Source organism: Lissotriton helveticus, chromosome 3_1, assembly GCF_964261635.1.
Source record: "Lissotriton helveticus chromosome 3_1, aLisHel1.1, whole genome shotgun sequence".
NCBI classification, from domain to species: domain Eukaryota; kingdom Metazoa; phylum Chordata; class Amphibia; order Caudata; family Salamandridae; genus Lissotriton; species Lissotriton helveticus.
In genome coordinates this window covers 313,550,455-313,571,544 of record NC_136061.1, presented here as the reverse complement: position 1 = coordinate 313,571,544, position 21,090 = coordinate 313,550,455, and the positions used below count along the sequence as shown (strand labels likewise).

The 21,090-nt window shown below is 49.5% G+C and overlaps 1 protein-coding gene across 2 annotated transcripts in view; it reads left to right on the top strand.

The window, feature by feature from the left end:
• VPS53 (VPS53 subunit of GARP complex) overlaps positions 1–20,432 on the top strand; it is a 1,098,026-nt gene extending 1,077,594 nt beyond the window's left edge. For both annotated transcript variants that reach the window (XM_078679873.1, XM_078679872.1), the window contains 2 exons: positions 16,341–16,445; positions 18,094–20,432. In XM_078679873.1, coding sequence (XP_078535999.1) covers positions 16,341–16,445; positions 18,094–18,261 — 273 coding nt within the window. In that variant the 3' untranslated portion in view covers positions 18,262–20,432. The remainder of the gene's footprint in view (positions 1–16,340; positions 16,446–18,093) is intronic.
• Positions 20,433–21,090: the final 658 nt, after the last annotated feature.

Sequence of the window (21,090 nt, the reverse complement as noted above, 5' to 3'; positions counted from 1 at the left end):
ACCTCCACCTCTGACATTGATTGTAGCTCTGCCACTTACGCGCACCATGCTCTAGCCGTTTCTAGCGCCTTCTCGTTAGCTGCGCGGTTGGCCAGTTGCAAGCGAAGTGTCCCTTCACTAGTTGCCCACTGTAAAAAGCACCCCCGCCATCTCAAGAAGCTGGGACCCCCCCTAGACTTCCAGTGTAGAGTAAGTTCCCTCTTGGCCAGGATCAGTCCCAAGTCGATGAATTTACTGGTGACCTTCGTGGCCGGGGTGTGCGGGAACCAGAGCAGGAGGCAGACTCCTATGTCTACATCAATGTGACGATCAGTGACCTCATTCAGGCAGGCCACAACATCAGTCCAGTAGGAACCAAGCCCCGCGCAAGCCCAAAACATGTGGCCAAAGTCGGCACCCTCCGAGTTGCAACGGGGACACACCGACTGGGCACCACCAAAAACCCGTTGGATCTTGGCAGGCGTCCAATACGCTCTGTGTAGCGTGAAATATTGGACCAGTTGAAATAGGACATTGCGCGTGCCCTTCCAGGCACGGCGCACAAGCTGGGGCCACGTGGACTCCGGTATCTGCCGGCCAAGATCCGCCTCCCATCGTTCCCGCAGTGCATCCAATGGAGGGGGGTCATCCAGCGCCAGTCTCCTATACAGGCAAGTAACAGCCTTAAAGGTGCCAGCAGCCATCACAACGTACTGGCATCCCAGAGACGTAGGTGGCTCCGCCCGACCTTTCCTCCAACGTCTCTGGACCGCCGAGACCAAAGCCGCATGGAGCAAGAAGTCGCCTCTCGGCAAATCAAACGCCTCCCGCAGATCAGAGAACGACAGCAAGACACCATCCCTATAGGGGTCTCCTACCACATGGAGCCCACAGTCCTCCCATATGGCTAGCCCCGACCAGTCCCCGCCGTGCGGTAGAGCTGTGCACATGCCCAGGGGGATCTCTGGTGCATACGGGACGTGGATACCCGCTCGTTTCTGACTACGAAGCACGCAGTGTCGGAGGGTTCGTTCCTCCAAAGACAACTGGTCCTGGCGGAGGCCCTGTTGGAGCAATATGAAGGACAGGACATGACGCTGTATTATTCTGCCCTGAGGACCGTCTGGACCCCTGAACTCCCGTGCCACTGCCTGGGTGAGCCACTGCAGCTGCGCCGCCAGGTAATACCATTCAAAATCCGGCACTGCAAGCCCCCCTGCCTCCCGTGACCGGAGTAGGGTGGAGATAGCCACACGCCTCCTACCAGGGCCCCATATGAACCCTATCACTACTGATCGTAATGTCCGAAAGAAGGATAGCGGGATCCGCACCGGCAGTGTACTGAAAAAATAGAGTAAGCGTGGGAGGACCACCATCTTCAATAAAGCGATGCGTCCGGCCACAGACAAGGGGAGGGTACGCCAGAAACCAATACTGCCCCTGATGCCTCTCAACGCTCTGCCCACATTTCCCTCATACAGGGACGAGTGGGTGTGATAAATGTGAACCCCAAGGTATGGTATACACTCCGGTTCCCAGCGCAGCTCTCCAAGCCCCGCAGGTCGCGCACATCGGGGGTCAGGGGGAATAGGCAAGTCTTAGACCAATTAACACGGAGCCCCGACAGTTCGCCAAACTCTCGAAGCAATGCCCGCGCTCCTTGCACTGAGGCCGTCGTGTCAGCCAGGTACAACAAGAGGTCATCAGCATACAGGGAGATGTGGTGTCGAACACCACGCATCAGCACCCCTTCATAATGTTGCCCCTGACGCGCCCACGCCGCCAACGTCTCAATCGCCAAGGCGAACAGGAGCGGGGACAGAGAGCAGCCCTGTCTAGTACCCCTCGTCACTGCACACGCCACTGAGATTGTACGGCCCGTGCGAACCCTGGCGGTAGCGGAGGCATATAAGAGCTGCGTCCAGCGGATAAAGCCGTCCCCCAATCCGAACCGACGCAACACGCCGAACAGATATGGCCATTCCACGCTGTCGAACGCCTTTTCTATATCCACCGATAGGACAGCCGCGGACGGAGGACCCTCCCCCTCAATATCCATAACCCGTAATAAGCGGAGGATACAGGTAGAAGTATTCCGCGTGGGAATAAAGCCCGCCTGGTCCGGGTGGACAAGGGAGCACATATGGGCCGACAGTCGCGTAGCCAAAATCCTGCTCAACACCGTATAGTCCACAGTGAGCATCGATAGGGGACGGTACGCTGTCCTCAACGCGGGTTGGCCGCCCTTCTTCAACAACGGCACAATGATCGCCTCCCGCGCCGACTCCGGCAGCCTGCCCAGTTCCCATGCCTCACCATAGACCCGCGACAACTGTGGTACCAGGAGGTCCAAGAACGAGCATAGAACTCCACAGGGAGACCATCGCCCCCAGGCGTCTTCTTCCGAGCCATATGCTTAATCGCTGCCCTAATCTCTCCCGGCGTCACAGCGGCACCCAGAGCGTTCCCCTGTTCGAAGTCCAGTTGTGGTAGCTGGACCCCCTCCAAGAAGGCATCCAGACCAGGCGGAGGGAGGGGCAGTTTGCATCGGTACAGTTCCGAGTAATAAGCCAAGAACTGGTCATTAACATCCCGTTGGGAGTAAACCAGCGCCCCGGTAGGCGTGGTCAGGGACAGAATCGGCGCGCCCCCAGAATGGGGACTAGCTAGCCACGCCAGCAGCGAACCAGCCCGGTCCCTCTCGGCATGGGCCCGGATCATGTATTCCCGATAGTCGTGGCAGCGGAGCCTCTCCACCTGTGCAGCTACACGTTCTCTTGCCGCCAGCACCTCCGCCCTATCGCTCCCCGCCGCGTGGTTAGCCTTCTCCACCCGCCTAAGCGAATCCTCCTCCCGGTTCACGTCAGCCAACAGCGTCCTACGCACCCCGGTCGAGGAAGAAAGGCACGCGCCTCGCACCACCACCTTAAAGGCGTCCCATTCGACAGCTCTGGTGGACGCGGTGCCCGCGTTCTCCTGAAAGTAGCGTTCAAGGCGCTCCTGCAGTTCCGAGCGGAAGACCGGATCCTCCAACATCAGCGGATTCAACCGCCACGTAGGGATCGGCTGCCGCTGCCTAGACCACAGAACCGGAGTAGGCAGGGGTTGTGATCCGAAATGGTCCTCGCCAGGTATTCGCTACTGCACACCAGTTCCTGGGCCCCAGCTGTACAAAGAAAGGCGTCAAGGCGGACGTGGAGATCATGAGGCGGAGAGTAGAATGAGTAGTCCCTATCATTGGGATGAAGCGTACGCCAAGCGTCCAGTAGGCCCCAGTGTTCTTGCCAGGTTCTCCGAGCTTTGGCCACCCTGTGCACCCCCGACTGAGCTAGAGGCGGATGCGAGCGATCTAAATCCACATTCACCACCGTGTTAAAGTCCCCCCCCATAAACACCGTACCGATCAACAGAGGGGCTAACCTTTTCGAGAAAGCCGAGAAGAACGCAGCCTGGTCAAAATTAGGGACATAAACACTGCAAAGCGTGACGTCCCGGCCATCCAGCCTCCCCAGCACTGCCACAAACCTCCCCTCCGAGTCAATCTCCGTCTGCAGGGGCTGGAAGGGGACACCCGCCCGGACCCAAATCAGTGCCCCCCTAGCATAAGCGGAGTAGGTCGTGTAGTAGAGCTGCCCCCTCCAGCGCCACTGCAGCGCACGCCCCTCTGCCTGAGTCAAGTGCGTTTCCTGCAGAAAGGCTATCTGAACCCCCCTGCGCACCAAGTATGCATGTACCTTATATCTCTTAATTATAGAGTTGAGCCCCCGCACATTCCACGTAACATATTTCAGTTCCAACTTAGCCGCCATTGGCAAAGCTATAGCAGTAACAGAACCTAGGCGACCCTAGCGGCACACTGACAACCCCCCGCAACATCACACACCCACAACTCCACCCCACCCACCCACCCCCAGAACAGGCGTCAAACAGTTGCTACCCATCCAAACTCCCACCCCCATAAATGAGGGAAGCTCTGGAAAGCACCAGAGACTCACAAAATATGTGAGATAGAGGGGATAGCTCAGCGCCTCCGGCAGGCCAGCTCGAAGACCACTACTCCGTGGTGGGCCGACCCCAGTCCAGAAGGAACCTCTCCCCCCACCACCCAGACAGCGCCACCGCCCAATCGAACACATAGCGCTAAGTGGCACCCTCAGTACCATCAACACCCCAGGAGGACAGGAAAAGTAGCCCCACCCGACATCCCTTCAAGAGGAGCCCCAGCAGCACAGTCACAGACATCGCCATATGCCAGACACCCCTCCTTACTGTTCCCTGCACAGCTGCCAGACAGTCACTCGTCCAACAGTTCATCGGCCGTCTGGGGGGTAATCCGAGGCAAATCTCCAAGTTCCTTCTCCGAGCCCCCATCCGAGCCTCCTTGTCCCGTTTCATCAGAGCCCACACGGGAGCCCGAGTCAATCACAGGACCCACCGCCGCCACTCCAGAAATAAGAGACACTGCTTGTAAAGCGGCCTGCCTTTCCAGTTCCGTCTGCGACGCCGGCGGGGATCGCTGGCTCCGACCACACCTCCGAGTGCGCTTGCTCGGCCGCGGCCGATCCTCAGCAGCCCCCAGCCACACTCCCGAACCATCCTTGCCTGCCCGGTACCGTTCAAGCCATTGCCAGGCGTCATCCGGCGTGTTACAGAACGTCGCCACTCCGTCCACCAGCACCTTCAGGCGCGCAGGAAACAACAGGGAGTACTGAACCCCCTCGTCACGGAGAGCTCGCTTGACAGCCACGAAGGAAAAGCGGTCGCGCTGGACCTCCTGAGAGTAGTCAGGGAAGAGAGACACAGACGCATTTTCCACTTTGTACGGGCCGTTCAATCTGGCTTGTCGCAGAACAATGTCTCGGTCTCTGAAGTGCAGCAGACGGGCTATGACAGGTCTGGGGGGACGGCCAGGAGCCAGAGGTCGAGCTGGGACCCTATGAGCTCTCTCCAAGGTGTAGAAATTCGTCAGACCCTCAGGCGCCACCTCGTCCCGCAGCCAACGTTCAAGATAAGTGACCATATCATCCCCCTCGACGTTTTCGGGCAAACCCACCACTCTAATGTTGTTGCGTCTGTGACGCCCTTCAGCATCAGCCGCTCTCCGCTCCAGAGTTTGCACCCTACGCACCAGTTCCTCCAGCGTAGCGTCCGTCGATTTCTGGGCCGGTTCGAGTTTCTCAAGCACCAATTCCGTAGATTTGACGCGGTCCGCAAGCTATTCGTGATCCGACTTCAGGAGGCCCAAGTTCGTAGAGACCTGCGCAATATCCTGGCGTAGCGCCTCCCTCGTGTCACCAATGGCCTTGAGAATCTGGTCCATCTGCTGCTGTGGAAGGCCTGTGCCCTGGCTATCTGCCGGTCGATGGTCGTGCACCTCCGGAGGATCCTCAGCCTGATCCGCCGACGTCGCTCCACCACCTCCACGTGGTAGGCCCGTATGTGGTATAGGGAGAGGGCTGGCGGGCAACACAAGGAGATAGCATGCAGTCACTCTCAGATGGGTCATGAACAAAGGCCACTAGCCATGCAGGCCGCTCCAAAACATACCAGGCCCCCGGCGGAGGACCGCAGAATCCGGGAAACAGGGTCCCAACCAGGGGAGCCCAGACGAGGCTCCGTACCCCCTCTAGCGCAACACTGGGTCCAATGTTAAGAGGGCACGCCAGGGGGTACAAGCACCGCAACACAGGCCAATCGAAAGCCCCCTGCCGGTCAGATCCCGTGTCACAAACTCCAAGGCGCCTCCACAGCGGGTCAGCACGCTCCCCACCAGGTGTGAGTGGGCTTCCGAGGTTTCCCGGCTCTCAGTCCATCAGCTGGGTAACCGCAGGCCCCCGAGGACCTGGCACCCGCTCCCAAACCAAGCGCCCGGCCGTCATCGCCCTAACATCCCAGGCCACAGCCCCAGGGCGTCCGATGCGCGGTCCCAGCGCCGCGCCCCACCGCACCCGGTCCGACCCGGCTGCTCCAGGCGCGGCGCACTCCGCAGCAGGGAACGCGAGTCCGGCCAGCCGCAGCGGTGTCAGCGCTCCCCCCGGATCCGGGCCGGTGTCTTCACGCACCCATCAGGTACTGTCGCGGATATCCGGGAGCCCGCACAAGGAGGTCGCGGTGTCCCGCACTGCCGGGTCAGCCCCCCGAATGCGCCGTCCTCCACTCCGTGTTGGTGGGTCCGCCCCTCGAAAATCGGGGCTGGGGATCTGGGTCGGTTGCAGGCCCACCGTAAGATGGCCGCCCCTCAGTGGGTCGATCCCCCGTCAGCCGCCGGATTCAGGGCGACCACAGTGCCCGCTCAGCTCCCAACTGCCGCCGAGGCACCCCAAGTCCTCCAGGGTCCTCAGCAGGTCGGCGGCGCCGCTGGGGAAGGGATAATTCAGGAGAAGTCGCCGAGGTCGGCCCGGAGCTCGGGACTCAGGCGACCATGCTCGTCGGCACTTAAGCCACGCCCCCCCATCCCCCCCTAACTGATTCATCTACAGATACAACATGACTGGCAGCTGGATGGAATACTTGAGATGATTTCCCTCTTGTGGTCAGCTGTATGCATCTTGATTCCTATCACAAATAAAAGACATTACATTCAGTGACTAAATCCAGACTAAACCCAAATGTATTTAAATTATCAAGAACGGTATGTGTAATTCACCAATAAAGCTTTTCTCTGGCATTGTGTGGCAGAATAATCAGATCAGTATGAGTAGTGTAAAGCAAACTTTTCTGAAGAATTCAAATTGTTTGTCTCTCATAGGCCGTGTAGCTTAGAGGGCCCAGAATAAATCTGACAAAAGTTCTACTATTTGAGTTAAATCCCACTGAGATAGATCTAACCAAAAATAAGTTCTGAAGATTTCTCTCTTTGTAGCCCTTTTGTTTCAAAACGGAAGAGTAAGAATTGAATGTATTGAATTGATCAGAAAACCCAGAAAATTCACAATTATGATGAATACTTTTAACCCAAGTTTCGTCGTCTTTAGAGTATTCCCAGACTCTAACTTGGATCTAGAGATTTCCATAGCTGAGCTCCCAAGCACTGGTAGGTGACTTTGTGTGCTTCAGCAGTGATGCCGCCTGTTTTGCCCGAGAAGTGACAGAGCAAAGTTTGATATAAGTGCTACCCCTGCATGGTGCTGTTAGGTCTGCAACTTCCGAGGCCGATCCAGAGCTCATCTCTGAACTTTACCAGCCTGGTGGTGATTCCAAAAATGTCAAACATTGTGCTAGGCGAAGTGACCACAGAAAATGATGTGCTTCAACACTTGCCAAGACTGCGAGAAGCAGATATTTATCACAGACTGGCACAAGGTATGTCTTTGGAGCTAAGGCATATGAGAAGGGTGACCTCAGTATCCGTCTCAAGGTCATTCCCACAAAAGGCCTACTTCACTCTAAGGCTTCTGGTAAGGCAAAATCGAGGTCGAAGGACAAGCATAAGACAACAAAGCATGACCAAGCCCCATCCCACCACTCTAAATCCCTCAAGAAAGTGGGAGGGAGTCAACATAAAATCGCACCTCTTCAAAGTCCCTGAAATCTGAACTGATTTTGTAATTTGCCGCGGCGCTCCTCGAGCTTCCAGGGCTGTGAACTCCGAAGTAGAAAGTGGCCATCAAGAAGATCACGCTGCAGATTTGTGGTGCGATTTTGGCTTCCTCTAGCATACCTTCTGGCCCCATGGAGCCACAGAGGTCTCCAGTTGGAATACCACCAGTGCATCTGCCCCCATGGGACTGGCTACCAGGCCTGTACTGACTCCCATGCCAGCACCACGTTCCATACTGGTTCGAGCCACCCGGACACCAGTTCCTACTCCGACAGGATAACCCTTTACTGATGCCCCTATGGCCCCAGGATGCACACAATGTCCATGTCCACCATTCAGTCGACTTGTGGCTTAGTAACATAGTTTTGCTTCTTGTGATCCGGACTTTCTTACTAAACACTTTGCACCAGAATCCTGATTTTGCAAGCGTCAGTGAGTAAGATCAATTCAAATTATTTTCTGACTCATCCCCTAGGGAAAAAATACACAAAATTGATGCTTTAACAAGAATGTTTTCAACAGCTAGCATGGCCCTTAGATCCATCAAGATGATTTGCTTATTAAGCAGGTACACATGTGCATTATAGCACATAGCCAGCAAGATCTTGCCAGTGGTTCCAGAAGACCTCAGGGCTTTACTGGTGTTGAGGATGCATAACAAGCAGAATGTGGCAAAATATGTACTCCCGGCCAGTCCTGACACTATTGTCTGCATTGGTAGAAATATTGCCAACATTCTAATGCTCAGTAGGCACACACATCTGGATGAGGTCAACCTGATTTTCTGGTGGTTTCGGGCATCCCTAATCAATATGCCCCTTAATGGATCCAAGCTTAACAGAGAAAAGGCAGATTGTCTTGTTCTGCACTATTGCATGTGCCTTGGGATTATTGACATCTGAGAAACAATTTCCCCATCAGTTCAGGAAATGTAGGCACTACTCTCCATGGGTTGTACAGCAATCTGCTAAATCCTTTTAAGTGATGGGTCTTAGATTCTTCAAAAGGGCAACCCCTTTCCTTTATTTTCTTCCGACCCAAACTTTCTGCCACACCATAACGAATTTCTGAGGAGTCTTTTGCAATCCTGATGCAGGAAGAAGTCAGTCTTAAACTCTTCAAGGGTGGGGATCGAATGCATGTAAGACTTGGATAAAGGAGAAGATTGCTATTTGCGCTACTTCCTTACTCCGAAGAAGGTCGGGGGTGTCAGGCCTTTTTTGTATCTTGGCAAATAGAATGTCTTCCTGTGAAAGGCCAAGTTCAAAATGTTCACCCTAGCTCCGATCCTCTCTGCTCTCCACCTAGGAGGCTGGGTGGTGTCCTTGGGCTGGCAGGATGCTTATTTCCATATACCTAAGTAGATCACAAGACGAAAGTGAATCCGTTGACACAATTGCTAGTCGTTGGTTACCCCTTCAGCTTGAAGTGTTATTCCTTTGCTTAGGCTATTGGAGCTTTCTTTGGATGTCAAGGCCAACAATTTGTGAAGTTGAAAAGTTGTTAAATAAAAACGGGATCACTCTAGGGAAAACTTGTAAGTGTTTAGGTAAACCGTCAGATCTGTAGAACTGTCGGTTTCACCAAAAGCGGTTCATCAGTATAGGTTGACAGTTTCAAACTCCACACAGGTCAATCCTGCTTGAGGTTGCCCGTTATAGGAAAGAGTTAAGCAAAAAATAGCAGCTTCTCATTTTACCGCAGATGTACATGAACCTCATTAAAAGCCACTGTGTGTGATGTGAGCTTCAGGTCTTATGGGCTGATGTATTGAGTCTTTTCAAAGACAGATTGATTTAGAGCGAAGCTGCCTTTCTTTTCTAAAGTGGTGATCACATTTAATTGAAACAAACGTATTAAATTAGCAGCTTTTCAACTAAAAATGACCATCAAAGGCAGAGGAGAGGTTGCACAGACTACACCTACAGAGCGCACACAGTCAAAACATCATGAGATCTGATAAAGACAGGATGGACAGGCTGATTTTACTGCACATGTTAGTGCCTCCAAGTGTGCTGCTGTAATGGAGCACACGATTTATGATAAGGAAAGTGTCGTGCCTCAGGGAGTGCTTTGTGTCAGCGACGAGGGCTCAGCCTAAAGGACAATATTCTTCCAGAAGAGGAGTTCGCTCTGCTGCTTTCTTAGAGAAGTGTGGTTTTTGAGGAGACCTGTAACTCAGCCACTTGGCCTTATCTGCTTATGCATACTTTTTCAAAACATGATTTCCTTGAATCAGATGCCACGGCTGAAGTCTAGTTTGGAAAATCAGTGCTTCAGCTTATTTTCAGGTTGTTTTGCTTCATGTTACTTACTCTAGATCACTTTATTTGAACTTGTTGGGTATGGCTGAGTAACCGTTCTTAGAAGGCGACTGAGCAGAGGAGTAGTCATCAGAAGGAAGCGTTACATTCCTTTGGTACCTTTAATTTGAACATATACTGTGTTCTCACTGCGATGTTTTACTGCCCACTATGTCACCTCAGTCTTCAGCGCTGCAGAAAACTACTGGACTAGAAAGGTCTGAGATCGGAAGGGGTCGGTGGGGTTGTGCCATTTATGCACTCTGTGTTGTTGTGTCCAGTCACTGTCAGCGTCATTTAGCACTAAACAACATGTTGGGCAGAAGATACTTCCCTGCACCGTAGGATTGTGTGAAAAATAATTGCGTGGTCCAAAACTAAAGCGGAGACATTTCAGATACAATATCTAAAGAAAGATTACGGTATCCATCACATCCAGCAGTACCACAAATACAGAATGTTTGCGACCATCTCATATTCCTGTCCAACATTTGAGAATTTCAAGTTGCCATATGGTAAAATCTTGCTGCTGTGATAAGTGGACCAATGCTGAATGTTGTGCACTCTTTCTTAGAGTTTGTGGTTTCTTTCAGTAATTATACGAAGAAAGGTTGGTTTTGATAGAGGATAGAATGAGTGTCCAGGGAAACTTTCAGTGCTGCATCCAGTTAACATGTTTTTTTCTCAACATTCATGTCATACTTATTAACATGATACTCAACAAATCCCAAATAAAAGCCTTTTGCTCTAACAGTTCTACAGTGGGACGCAAGAGTTTAAATAAACACAGTATTAAGGTTGCCTGTTGCATAGAAAAGGAAAGAAATGCCTATGGGAAAAGGTGGCTAAAGGTAAGAGGGTAACATTGAAATGATTTGATGAAAACTGTGTTATTTCGTTTGCAGTTAGATGTTTTAATAATGAGCAAAATCCAAGGATTTTCTTTCAAAGATCATACTGTTAGTTAATCGTCCTTTTGAGCTTCCAGCAGTTGCTAATCTTTCTAATTTTTAGATGAAGTTTCCTGCTTCTCAACAAACTCACCCTGGCAGTAAAGGAACCTGCAGGGAAAAGCTTTTTGAAGGTATTATATTGTATTGTAATTGCATTTATATATCAGTTAACTTACTACCCTTGATGAGGCGTCAAAGTACTTTTTCGTCAACTTGCACGATACTCCGGAACCCAAAAGGATTAGTGGTGAATTAGCATAGTGAAAATATGAAATTAATTTTAGTGGTGGATATGTTTGTCTGTTATTTGGATTGAGAAGGATAGTAGAGGGACAAAAGAGGGAAAGGTTTGCATTTATATATCGCTTGCTACCCCTGATGAGGTGTTGAACCGCTTTTTGGCACGTATCACGCTACTCCGGTGCAGGCCCGGTTCTAGCGGGTGGGCCGGGTGGGCCCGGCCCACCCAAAGATGAGCCTGGCCCACCCAAACAGGAGCCTTGGCCCTCGCAGTGAGGGCTTGAAGGCAGGCGCAACGCGCAGGTCGTGTGTGTCAGCCCGGGGAGACGGCTTCCCGGGCGCATACACACATACAGACAGTTTAAGATTATCGCAGCCGCACCAAAGTACTTAACAGGTCTTTAAAAGACCATTAACATGTTAATTAGGCTTTGTTTACTTTTTTCACCCCTTCATCTCTGCATGGTGAAAGGGGACAAATCCTTTCTTTGACAACGGTAACCTTTGGTAACCTTTGCGTGTCCTGCTGCCCCCTGACCCCTGCAGCTGCCTATCACATAAGGCGGTGACACAAAATATGACTAATGGAGTAGGTAAGAGAATGTGTTACAAAAAAAAATTCTTTTTAAAATCTGCACAGGCCCAGCAGGACGCATACTTCGTATGTGCTTCATTTAAACAGTTTTTATCATTTCATCATAGCCGATGCTGGTCAACAATAAAACAATACAAAATGGCAATATCCAGATCAAGTTGGTGATTAATGATCCTGCTTTAGAGCAATCGTTTGTGTGTTAGTATTTTTTAAATGCAGACGCACTGTATTTTATGTGGATAGCTCAGTGGGTTACTGCCTTTGTCACAGAGATCCTTGTGTTACTTCAGAAGTTACAATCCTAACAAAAGGCAGTGAACAATGAACTGCCACCAAAGAGCTGCAAACAAACATGAATGGTATAATTAGAACTTCGCTTTTTTTGTTTTGTGATATAGTTAGAACTTCCCTAGTCTTTTCATTATTCTAATGTTGCTAAAATGAGTATGTTTGGGCAGATATACATTTTTATCAGTAAAGCTGACCCCCATGGAATACTCTTTAAATCCTAAGGTTGTGTTTCCCCAGACCAAACCTTCTGAAAATACACTACACCAGAATGGATGACCTATGATTCCTACACCTTGTAATCCTCATTGGCTGATGTGACATTCCCTGTAGACTGATTTACATACTTGCATGATTCATTGTCTCTGTAAGTGTGTGCGTGGTGTAAAGTACTGACACACACTACATTGATATGAGCAGCCTTATACAACAAATTAAATGCATATGAGAGAGGGGATAAGTAAACATGAGGGGCGCTGGTGGAGGGTGCCAGTGAGGGAATCCGAGGAGGAGGTAGTGGGAGGGGCTATGGAGCGATGAGGGGCACTGTTGGAGGATGACAGTGAGGGAATCCGAGGAAGAGGTCATGGGGTGGAGGGGGAAGCTAGGGAGAGATGAGGGGCACTGGTAGAGGGTGGTAGTGAGGGAGTCTAAGGAGGAGGTCATGAGGGGGATGGGCTACAGAGAGAAGAGGGGCGCTGGTGGAGGGTGGCAGTGAGGGAATCCGAAGAGGAGGTCATGGGGTGGAGAAAACTAGGGAGAGATGAGGGGCACCGGTGGATGGTGGTATTGAGGGAGTCTGATGAGGAGGCCATGAGGGGGGGGGCTACAGAGAGACGAGGGGCACTAGGGGAGGGTGGCAGTAAGGGAATCCGAGGAGGAGGTCATAAAGGGGAGGGGCTATGGGGAGATGAGGGGCACTTGTGGCATGTGGCAGTGAGGGAATCCGAGGAAGAGGTCAATAGGGGGGCATGGACGGATGAGGTACACTGTTGGAAGGTGGTAGTAAAGGTATTTATGGAGAAAGAGGTTTTTGGTGCAGCGCCAAAAAAGACTTTTGCATCAGCGCTGAAGCCGGCCCTGTCATGGCCTTTCTGTTTTTGTTTATTTAATTAGCAGTCGGGCCATAAGGGCCACTGTGGAACATACTTTAAAGTGCGTGCTAATTATATTTATTGCTCTATTCAATGTTTTAAGTATGAAGGTGATTTTACTAATGTTTTTACCGGGAGATGGTGCCTGACATGGGGCGGGGCCCAAGGTCATCTGTGAGATAAAGTGCACTGGAGAGGAATAGTGGCTAATCAAGCCTGTAAGGGAGTGCGTTGAAGAGTCCGTGGGCAGGTGGAGGTAGTAATGAAGATGGATTCTCCCTGAAGGCTCACACAGAGGGAGCCAGAGAAGTGTCACTTGCCTGATACTCCCACCTCAGAAACCTCCTCTTCCCATCAAAGGAACATTACATAGAAAAAACACTTTTTGTGAGTGATAACATTAAAAAGAGATTTGGAAAAGAGTGAGTTTTACTGGGCCTTGTAAGACTAAGAAGAGGTAAAGGAGGGCCCTGAAGCAGGCCTGCCTAGACATATATGCGACAAATCGAGCCCGCAGTGGCCCACCCAAATGCGTCCTTGGCCCACCCAATTAAAAATTCCTGGAGCCGGGCCTGCTCCGGTGTCATAAGGCCCTCCTATTTCTACCTCAACATTATTCCTTCACCTCAAAGTTGATTGAGTACTCTGAAGGTGCAGTCCCTGCCCTTGATGGGACAGTTGTTCATAGTCCTGCTGACACTTCCTTGGCTGGGGGCTCTGTAGTGTCTGTATAGCTTGTAGGCATCAATTGGAGACAGTGAGATTGTCACCCCAGTGCATTCTAAAGCTAGCCAACCTGCTAATAAAGTTACATTTTTGTTATTCAAGTAAGTGGTGCTTTCGTACCGTGTATTCTTTCCGTACCAACGAGTGGAAAATGGTTTCTTGTTCATTCCAGGGTATGTGCTGACGCCCGCAGTTCCAATCCGCACAGTCTGCTCTCCGGTTCCCTTCATGCCAGACGAATCTCCCATCCCCATGCATTGGCCCCCGCAGGTCATTCCTGCTTTACGAGTCTGCCGCAGCGCCTCTGTCTGGCCGGCACCGCTGGGGAGAGTGGTCGGAAGGAATTCACACGGTTCCTTTTATTTCCCCGCCTGAAACTTAGTTCTGTGGCCGCAAACCGTTCCAAAGCAACGCGCCTCTTACTCATTCACTTTACGTAGCATAGGGTCTGGGAGGGTGCGCTTGAATTTGGAGAATTGTTTTGTCGGTTAAGGCTTGTATTATTAGTTGGTTGTCTTCATTACGCAGAACGTGACTCACCCTCACCCTTGACCACGTCCTCACGTCATGCAGTAGGTCTGGGAGGAGTAAGCGGGACGAGATAGTAGCCTCCGGGCACGTCACCAGTCCGAGCACATGGATCCGTGCACACGTCTTAACCCCCTCAGCACGATTTGAAAAATGCCCGTCTTGTTGTCTTGCCAATGAAGCCAAAGGCCGATCTCCCGGTCCGACCGATATGAGCTTCATGTAGCACCTCTCTGACGGCCTTCTTTATACGTCAGATGTGCACTATCCGCCCATTTTAGATCTGACGTGTGTGCATAGCTTAACGAGGAGGACCCCCCTGACAGGCTTTTGTGAGGGCTCAGCATCCCGCGACGCTCATTCAACCAGCATGCTTGGGGACAGCAAACTGGTCCTTACCTTAACCTGCAGGCTAGTCTTATGCCGCCGCCAATGGCAGCAGTATGGGTGTGCCCTTTATTACAATTTACCCCAGAATTCGTCTAAGAATGCCACTGGGTATATTTGGACCTTTGCAGTTCTGTATTACAGGCACTGTCCTTCAGGGACTTACTTTTATTTAATGAAATCAGTTTGTATAGTGTTGACCCAGCAACAAGGGTGCTTTGTAATGAATTATGCATTACAGAGGAAGCCAAAACAACGAACATGAAAAACATGCCAGTAATACATCTCTCAGAGATAGGATAGAGGTGATCATGTTGACTTGTTTACCTAGCAGGTGGGGAGATGTTTGACGGAAACAGAGTATGTTACAGGTTAGCCCGCCGTTTGGGATACAAAGTTCTACCATACCGCAAGATACTAGAAAAGGCTTGTTTGAGTGTAGTAGACACCCACTGTCCAGATGGAAGACCCTCATATATGATTCCCTGCATGCAGGCGGTTGATGTACCTCTACATGATAACCAGCAGAGGCTCATAGTTTCCTTCTGTTACATTTTGGCAAGCCAAGGCTGCCGAAATTTAATGAGGATATCAATGCAGTAATTGTTAAGAAAATGTGGATTTTGGGCAAAAAGTACCAACATGTTCGTGTTATTCCCATTCCAATGGGGAAAGTTGTCATTCCGTATAAATATTGCACCCAGAAAATTCCAAAGCTCGGGTTATCTGTTTGTACAAGATACAATAATTATTGCAAAACTCTCTGGGGACCTTACAATTAAAGCCTTAAACTCAATCCTTCTAATACAAAGATAGTGACAGCCTGCCAGCGCTCAACACACATGCTGTCTGGCCAACTTGTTTGAGGGTCTATTGTAATCCCCTCTTCAAATTTTTTTATGTAGTACTTCACACCGCTGATTTTGCGGTCGCGAAGGATGCTTCTTGACCTCGAAGCTTGAAGGCTACCTTGGCACACTAAGATTCAGACTTGTGACCTGCAGATTGCAGCTAGCTGATGCAGCAGTGAGAATTCGGAGCCATCTTTCCAACATCTTGTGCAATGCTGTTTTTACAAAATGAAATCTGTCTCTCGTACCTCAATCTCCAAGGGAAATTGTGTTTCTTAATGGTTTCCCTCATGTTACCTTTCTTGCTTTGCTATAACAAATCCCTACAGTGAAAGCGGCTTTTCATCCAGGCAATAAGCCACTAGTATGGGTTATTGACAGCTAGAAGAGATGCCAATTATTAAGGGTTTGCAATAGATCCCATTGCACATTGCGATAGGATCCTTCACTAGCTTTCAACTCAGAGAAGTGTGTGTTTAGGTAGTAACGTACCTTATACGTTGTCATGTTTCATTGGCTCTTTACTTAGTCACAGGTTTGCTTTGGATCCTAGCACACATTAGCAGAGGAACATATGCTGGCTCTCTTCTGAGTGAAAGGATTTGATTTGGGACCCAATGTACCTTATTAGAGGATCCTTCAACCAGTCGCTGGAACTCTCGGTCTCCGGAGATCTACCTCCAAGATCAACATTTTAAAAACAGGAAACCTACAAAACAATGTATGTGTATAAGATGTATGTAAGATGCCAAAAAGTGATCAATTACTTTTTGATCTTATCTTGTTTAAAGTTATGTGGCATGTTTCTTTGTGCTATAGAAGTCATAACTTAGTTGACATGTTCCTTTGTTTTTAGGTTGTGATGGCCCCCCATGAGCCCTCCATTGTGTTTGTTGACAATTACATCAAGCTGTTAGTAGATTGCAACACAGAAACATTCCAGAAAATTCTTGACATGAAGGTGAGCAGATAGGATTATAGTATCCTGACGAAAGTTTTGATGAACTGCTTCATGTTAGTATTTGAACCTATTTGTACATAGTAATCCTAAGCGGAACATGCATTGACAGGTGACTAGTGGTTGCTTTTGGTGGGTAGTCTTCAAACTGGTGGGCTCCATCGGAGGTAAAAAGGGGTGCTGCGAGGGGCCGAGAAGAGTGTGAGATGAGGCTGAAACTACCACTGAGCTCTGAAAACCCACAACAGTTTGTGATATTTTGTACTCTTACATAGATGTGTTGGTGTAAATGAATCACACAGTCTGCTTGAAAGAACTTTAAACGTGATTGAACTGTAAAGTAAAACTCTAAGAGAGTCCTGCTTTGGGTATGGGAAAGGGATACAAGGTTAGGGAAGGAAGAGAAGATAGGACATGTTTTAGGTCTTCCGTCACTGGAGGTACTTTTCCACGCTCATCAAAGTATTGGCTGTGTCTGGTTAGAATCTAGGCCTTGCTTGGTGGCTATGACACACACTTGTCCTTGATACAATAAGAGCCTCGCACCAAGTACACTGTTTGTCCCTGCACCTGTCCTGGACACCCCAACAAGGTCTAGCAGAGAACGCTCCATTACAACCTAGCAATACAAACCAAAGTAGCACATTCAAATGCAAACCTTAACAGCCCCTGGTAGTGCACCTCTCACATCACCTATCACTACATATCTCAACACAACCATGCCCTGTGTACCCCAACATTACCTTGTTTTTCAGACTAACACAACCTGGACCTGCACATGCCAACACAACATGGTCCTGCACACCCCCAACAAAACCTGGCCTACAGACTATACTTACCCCAGCACAACCATGGCTGGGCACGTCCCATTAAAATCTTGCTCGAGCATGCCCCAGGACCGTCCGGCTGGGCACTCCCCACCACAACCTGTACTCGCATGCCACAGAACACCCTGGCTTCGTCCGTTCCAGTACATTCTAGGTGGGCCAGCCTCTGCACAATTTGGTCAAGCATGCCCCTGAACAGCTCGGTTGTGTACATCCCTGCATGATCTAGCCTCGAGGAAGTCTCAGCATCATAATTATGGTTGTATTTTTCTGTATGTTTACTGCCAAACCAGTGGGATGGAGTGCCCAGTCTCTTAGTTTGTATTATGGTGCATGGCATCCTTGCTACACAACTGAGGTCAAAGGCATGAGTGGTACTATTAAGGGGAGTTGTATGAATGCTCCTGTTGGAGTACATCAGATCTGGTGTGTCTGGTTGCTTGAACGAACTGTATAAACCTATGCATTTCCTGAACAAGGAAAGTGCAGTGTGCAGCTCTAGGTGGGCATTGTCACACCTGTTTATGCTTTTGAGAGGCCAGCATGTTATACCTTTTGTGGAAAAATCCACAAGATGTGGAATTATATATTTCTGCTTCACTAAGAACCGAGCATGCAGTAGTTGGAAGAACCCCTTACCAGTTCCACCAAATCAGACTTTTTCTTTGTCAGAGAAGTCAATTTTCAGCATAGGACAAAAGGCGAGCCAGGATGCTCGGCCTATTACATTAACTTGAATTTGGCGATCTGTGGCTCAGGTGGTGATGCATAACCTTCTTGTTGCAGTACCCTCCATTCATTAATGTATTCTTCTTTAATTTTAGGGTCTCAAGAGAAGTGAGCAAAGCAGCATGTTGGACCTGTTCCGTCAGAGGCTGCCGGCTCCTCCCGCGGGGATGGATAACACCAACTCCCTGTCCCTCTCGGCACCCACTCCTGAGCAAGAATCTTCGCGAATACGGAAACTGGAGAAGCTGATTAAAAGACTATAAATGAAGTAAAGGCAGGAGCATACTGCTCTAGAAGAGGGGCAGCCTCTCCTCCGTCCACCCATTGACCTCGTCCCGGCTGCGTTGGGGCTTCACTGGGATCCCTGGTTTGCTCATAAACGACTATGTCAAATGCCTTCCACAACTAAGAATGTTTCAGGATCTTTGACTCAGGTTAGCACTTGTTCACGGCAAGGAAGGGGAGACTAGTGCAGCAAGGAAGGCACCAGTCCCATGCCGGATGGAGAGATCGAGCTGTCTGGATCAATTGCATGGAAGGACTGGAGTCAACCATTATTATTGACACAAAATTCAAGTACAGCGCAAATCGTAGCTTGAATGTCACACTGCGCTGGATAATCCGAACCTCAATTTCTTGAAATGATACTACTGTCGGATATGGGAATTGTGAACTTAGCTGCTTCGTGCAGTCAACGATCTGACTATTTTTGAAGGAGTGCTCTGGTGCTGTCTGAATTGTGTCCTGTCTAGCTGGGTGTGCACTGTACACACATGTGATCCAATCCATGCTCTCCAAAGTAGGTTACGGTTATTGTTGCAGAAGAGGATGCAGAGTTTCTCCGGGGAAGTTACCAATGCATTCCAGTATAAGGTCATGTCCCGGTTTCAGGTGTATAAGATTTCGTTTTGGCAGGATATATCCAGCTTGCTCTTAAGGTCTCACATTATTCCCTTGAGTGGACACCGTGCGTTTCTACCCTCATGCTGCACGGCCATTGCAAGTAGGCAAGAAGATGGGGCAATAGTTGAGCTAGAAGATTTAGATGCCAGTTCATATGCAGAAAAGACCTGAGTAAGAGCACTCTTGAAGGCATCAAGCCACTCCAGTGTCTAGGTGGAGCCACCGATGTCATGCTTGGAGTCTGCAAGAGCTGCTTCTTCAGGGTAGACATGCTACTCCTCTCCAAAGTAAACTCTGGCATGGGGTTCCTCCGCGTCTTTGCAGCCCCTTAATTTTTTTTTGCCATGTGGTGAAATAGGTAGTGGATTTGTTGCCTACATTTTCCCTTGGTAATAGACAGTCCTCCCTGTTCAAACGTAAGTAAACCTCTTCTAGTGACACCTCCAAGACCCCGTCAATTAATGTGTAACGAAACTTGTAACTTTGTGACAGAGAGGATATTTGTTTCTGTTAAGAGATTGAGCTTATGATAGGAACATATACGGTATATAGGAATGTACATACTATTTAAACATGCAAAGCAGAACAGGCTAGAACCCTTCCCTCTTGTTCCTTTCAGTGCAAGCCTTCTGCAGCCCAGGATGGGGGAAGCCATGAAGAGTGCCGGGGAGAAGGGTTCAGTGTCACACTGGAGGGCTTGGCCACACATTGTCTCGTGCCTAATATGAGGCATTGTACCCGCTCGACTAAAGACTGAATTGGACCTTCACATCATCTCCTGTATTGGAATCAAATTGATGAGTATCTCAGTGGCTCAGTGAGCGAACCCGGTGAAGTGCACCACTCCTGATGCAAGTCTCTGTTCATGTCCTCCACCTCTTCCAAGTGTTAGGTCAAAGAACTTACCCGGCGACCTTATGTCCACCTCTGCCATTGATGCCTCACTGGCGTTGTGCGTCCAGCATCAGGTTCCACCTATGGATAAAAAGCAGGCGACTAGTGTAAACGCCCCCTCTGCCACTTGTGTCTGTCCTCACACTCGGCGCTTGTGTGTAGATCACAACTGAAAATGAGCGGGTGTCCATTTTATTGGCGGAAGCTACGCCACCTAATTTTACTTTCAGGAAACGTGTTGTGGCTTACTCTACTGTTCCCGCCTCCAATGAATGCATAAATGGTACATTGGCTGACTGCTTCTCTTCTGGCCTTACCAAGCGTCCTGTGCAAATTGCTGGTACAGATTCTACACTTTCTCATAACTACTACTTCGTGATGATGTAGTAATCAGCAGGTGCTCAATGTGTGCACAACTGTAGGCTGACCACCGGGCTTGGGGAAGGCAACCCATGCATTAATACGCCTGGTCCAAGGTTGCATGCAGTTGGCACCCAAGTTTGGGGCAAACCTAATAAAGGCGTTTGCACCACTAATGGGATTTACTGGCCCAAATGTATTTGTGGCCTTTTATCACCAGAGTTCCGTGTCCTTTTAACTGTCAGTCACTGGTTCAAATATAATTCAACATTCATTATCTTTTTGGTGGTCTGTGTGATGTGAGTTGGTGGTTTATATTATTAGTTGTTATTTATTGAAGTGCTACGAAGCTGCATTTGAGCGCTGTTTAGAGATAACTTGGGATCCGAGTATGGGTAAACAGAGGATTGGGGAAGCAGCAAAGAGGGAATAGGAGATATTGACTCTAGGTGAACTCCTGGACTTCTAGGAGTTTGTTACAGCAGAAGTGTTCGAATTCTGCGCAGGTGTGACCAATGCCTCACAAGCTCTACTCTGCACTTTATTGATGTATTACAAATATGAAACAGCGAAACGTTTTACTTCATAAAAGACCATTTGTGTATTTTTTCAGATTAATAATGAAAGGAGGTTTGTTCATCTTCTTTCAGTGCCCCCTAGCCTAGAAACATACAATGTTTTTGCAGGTGATGGCCACTAAACCGGTCTCGCTGTGCCATTTTCCTCTGACTGCAGACCCAGCCATGCACTTCTTGAACCCATGGCTCTAGCTCTTCCAACTAAAAATGGCATAACTGTTTCTAAATGCAGGAACAAATGTCTACGCCCCTTGTAGGAGAAACTATGGAATGTTTTTAGACTCGTGTGGCCATGATACCGTGGTCGTCGCTTTTACCACCCGAATCTGGAGAGTGGGGAAGTCATTTACATTGTCA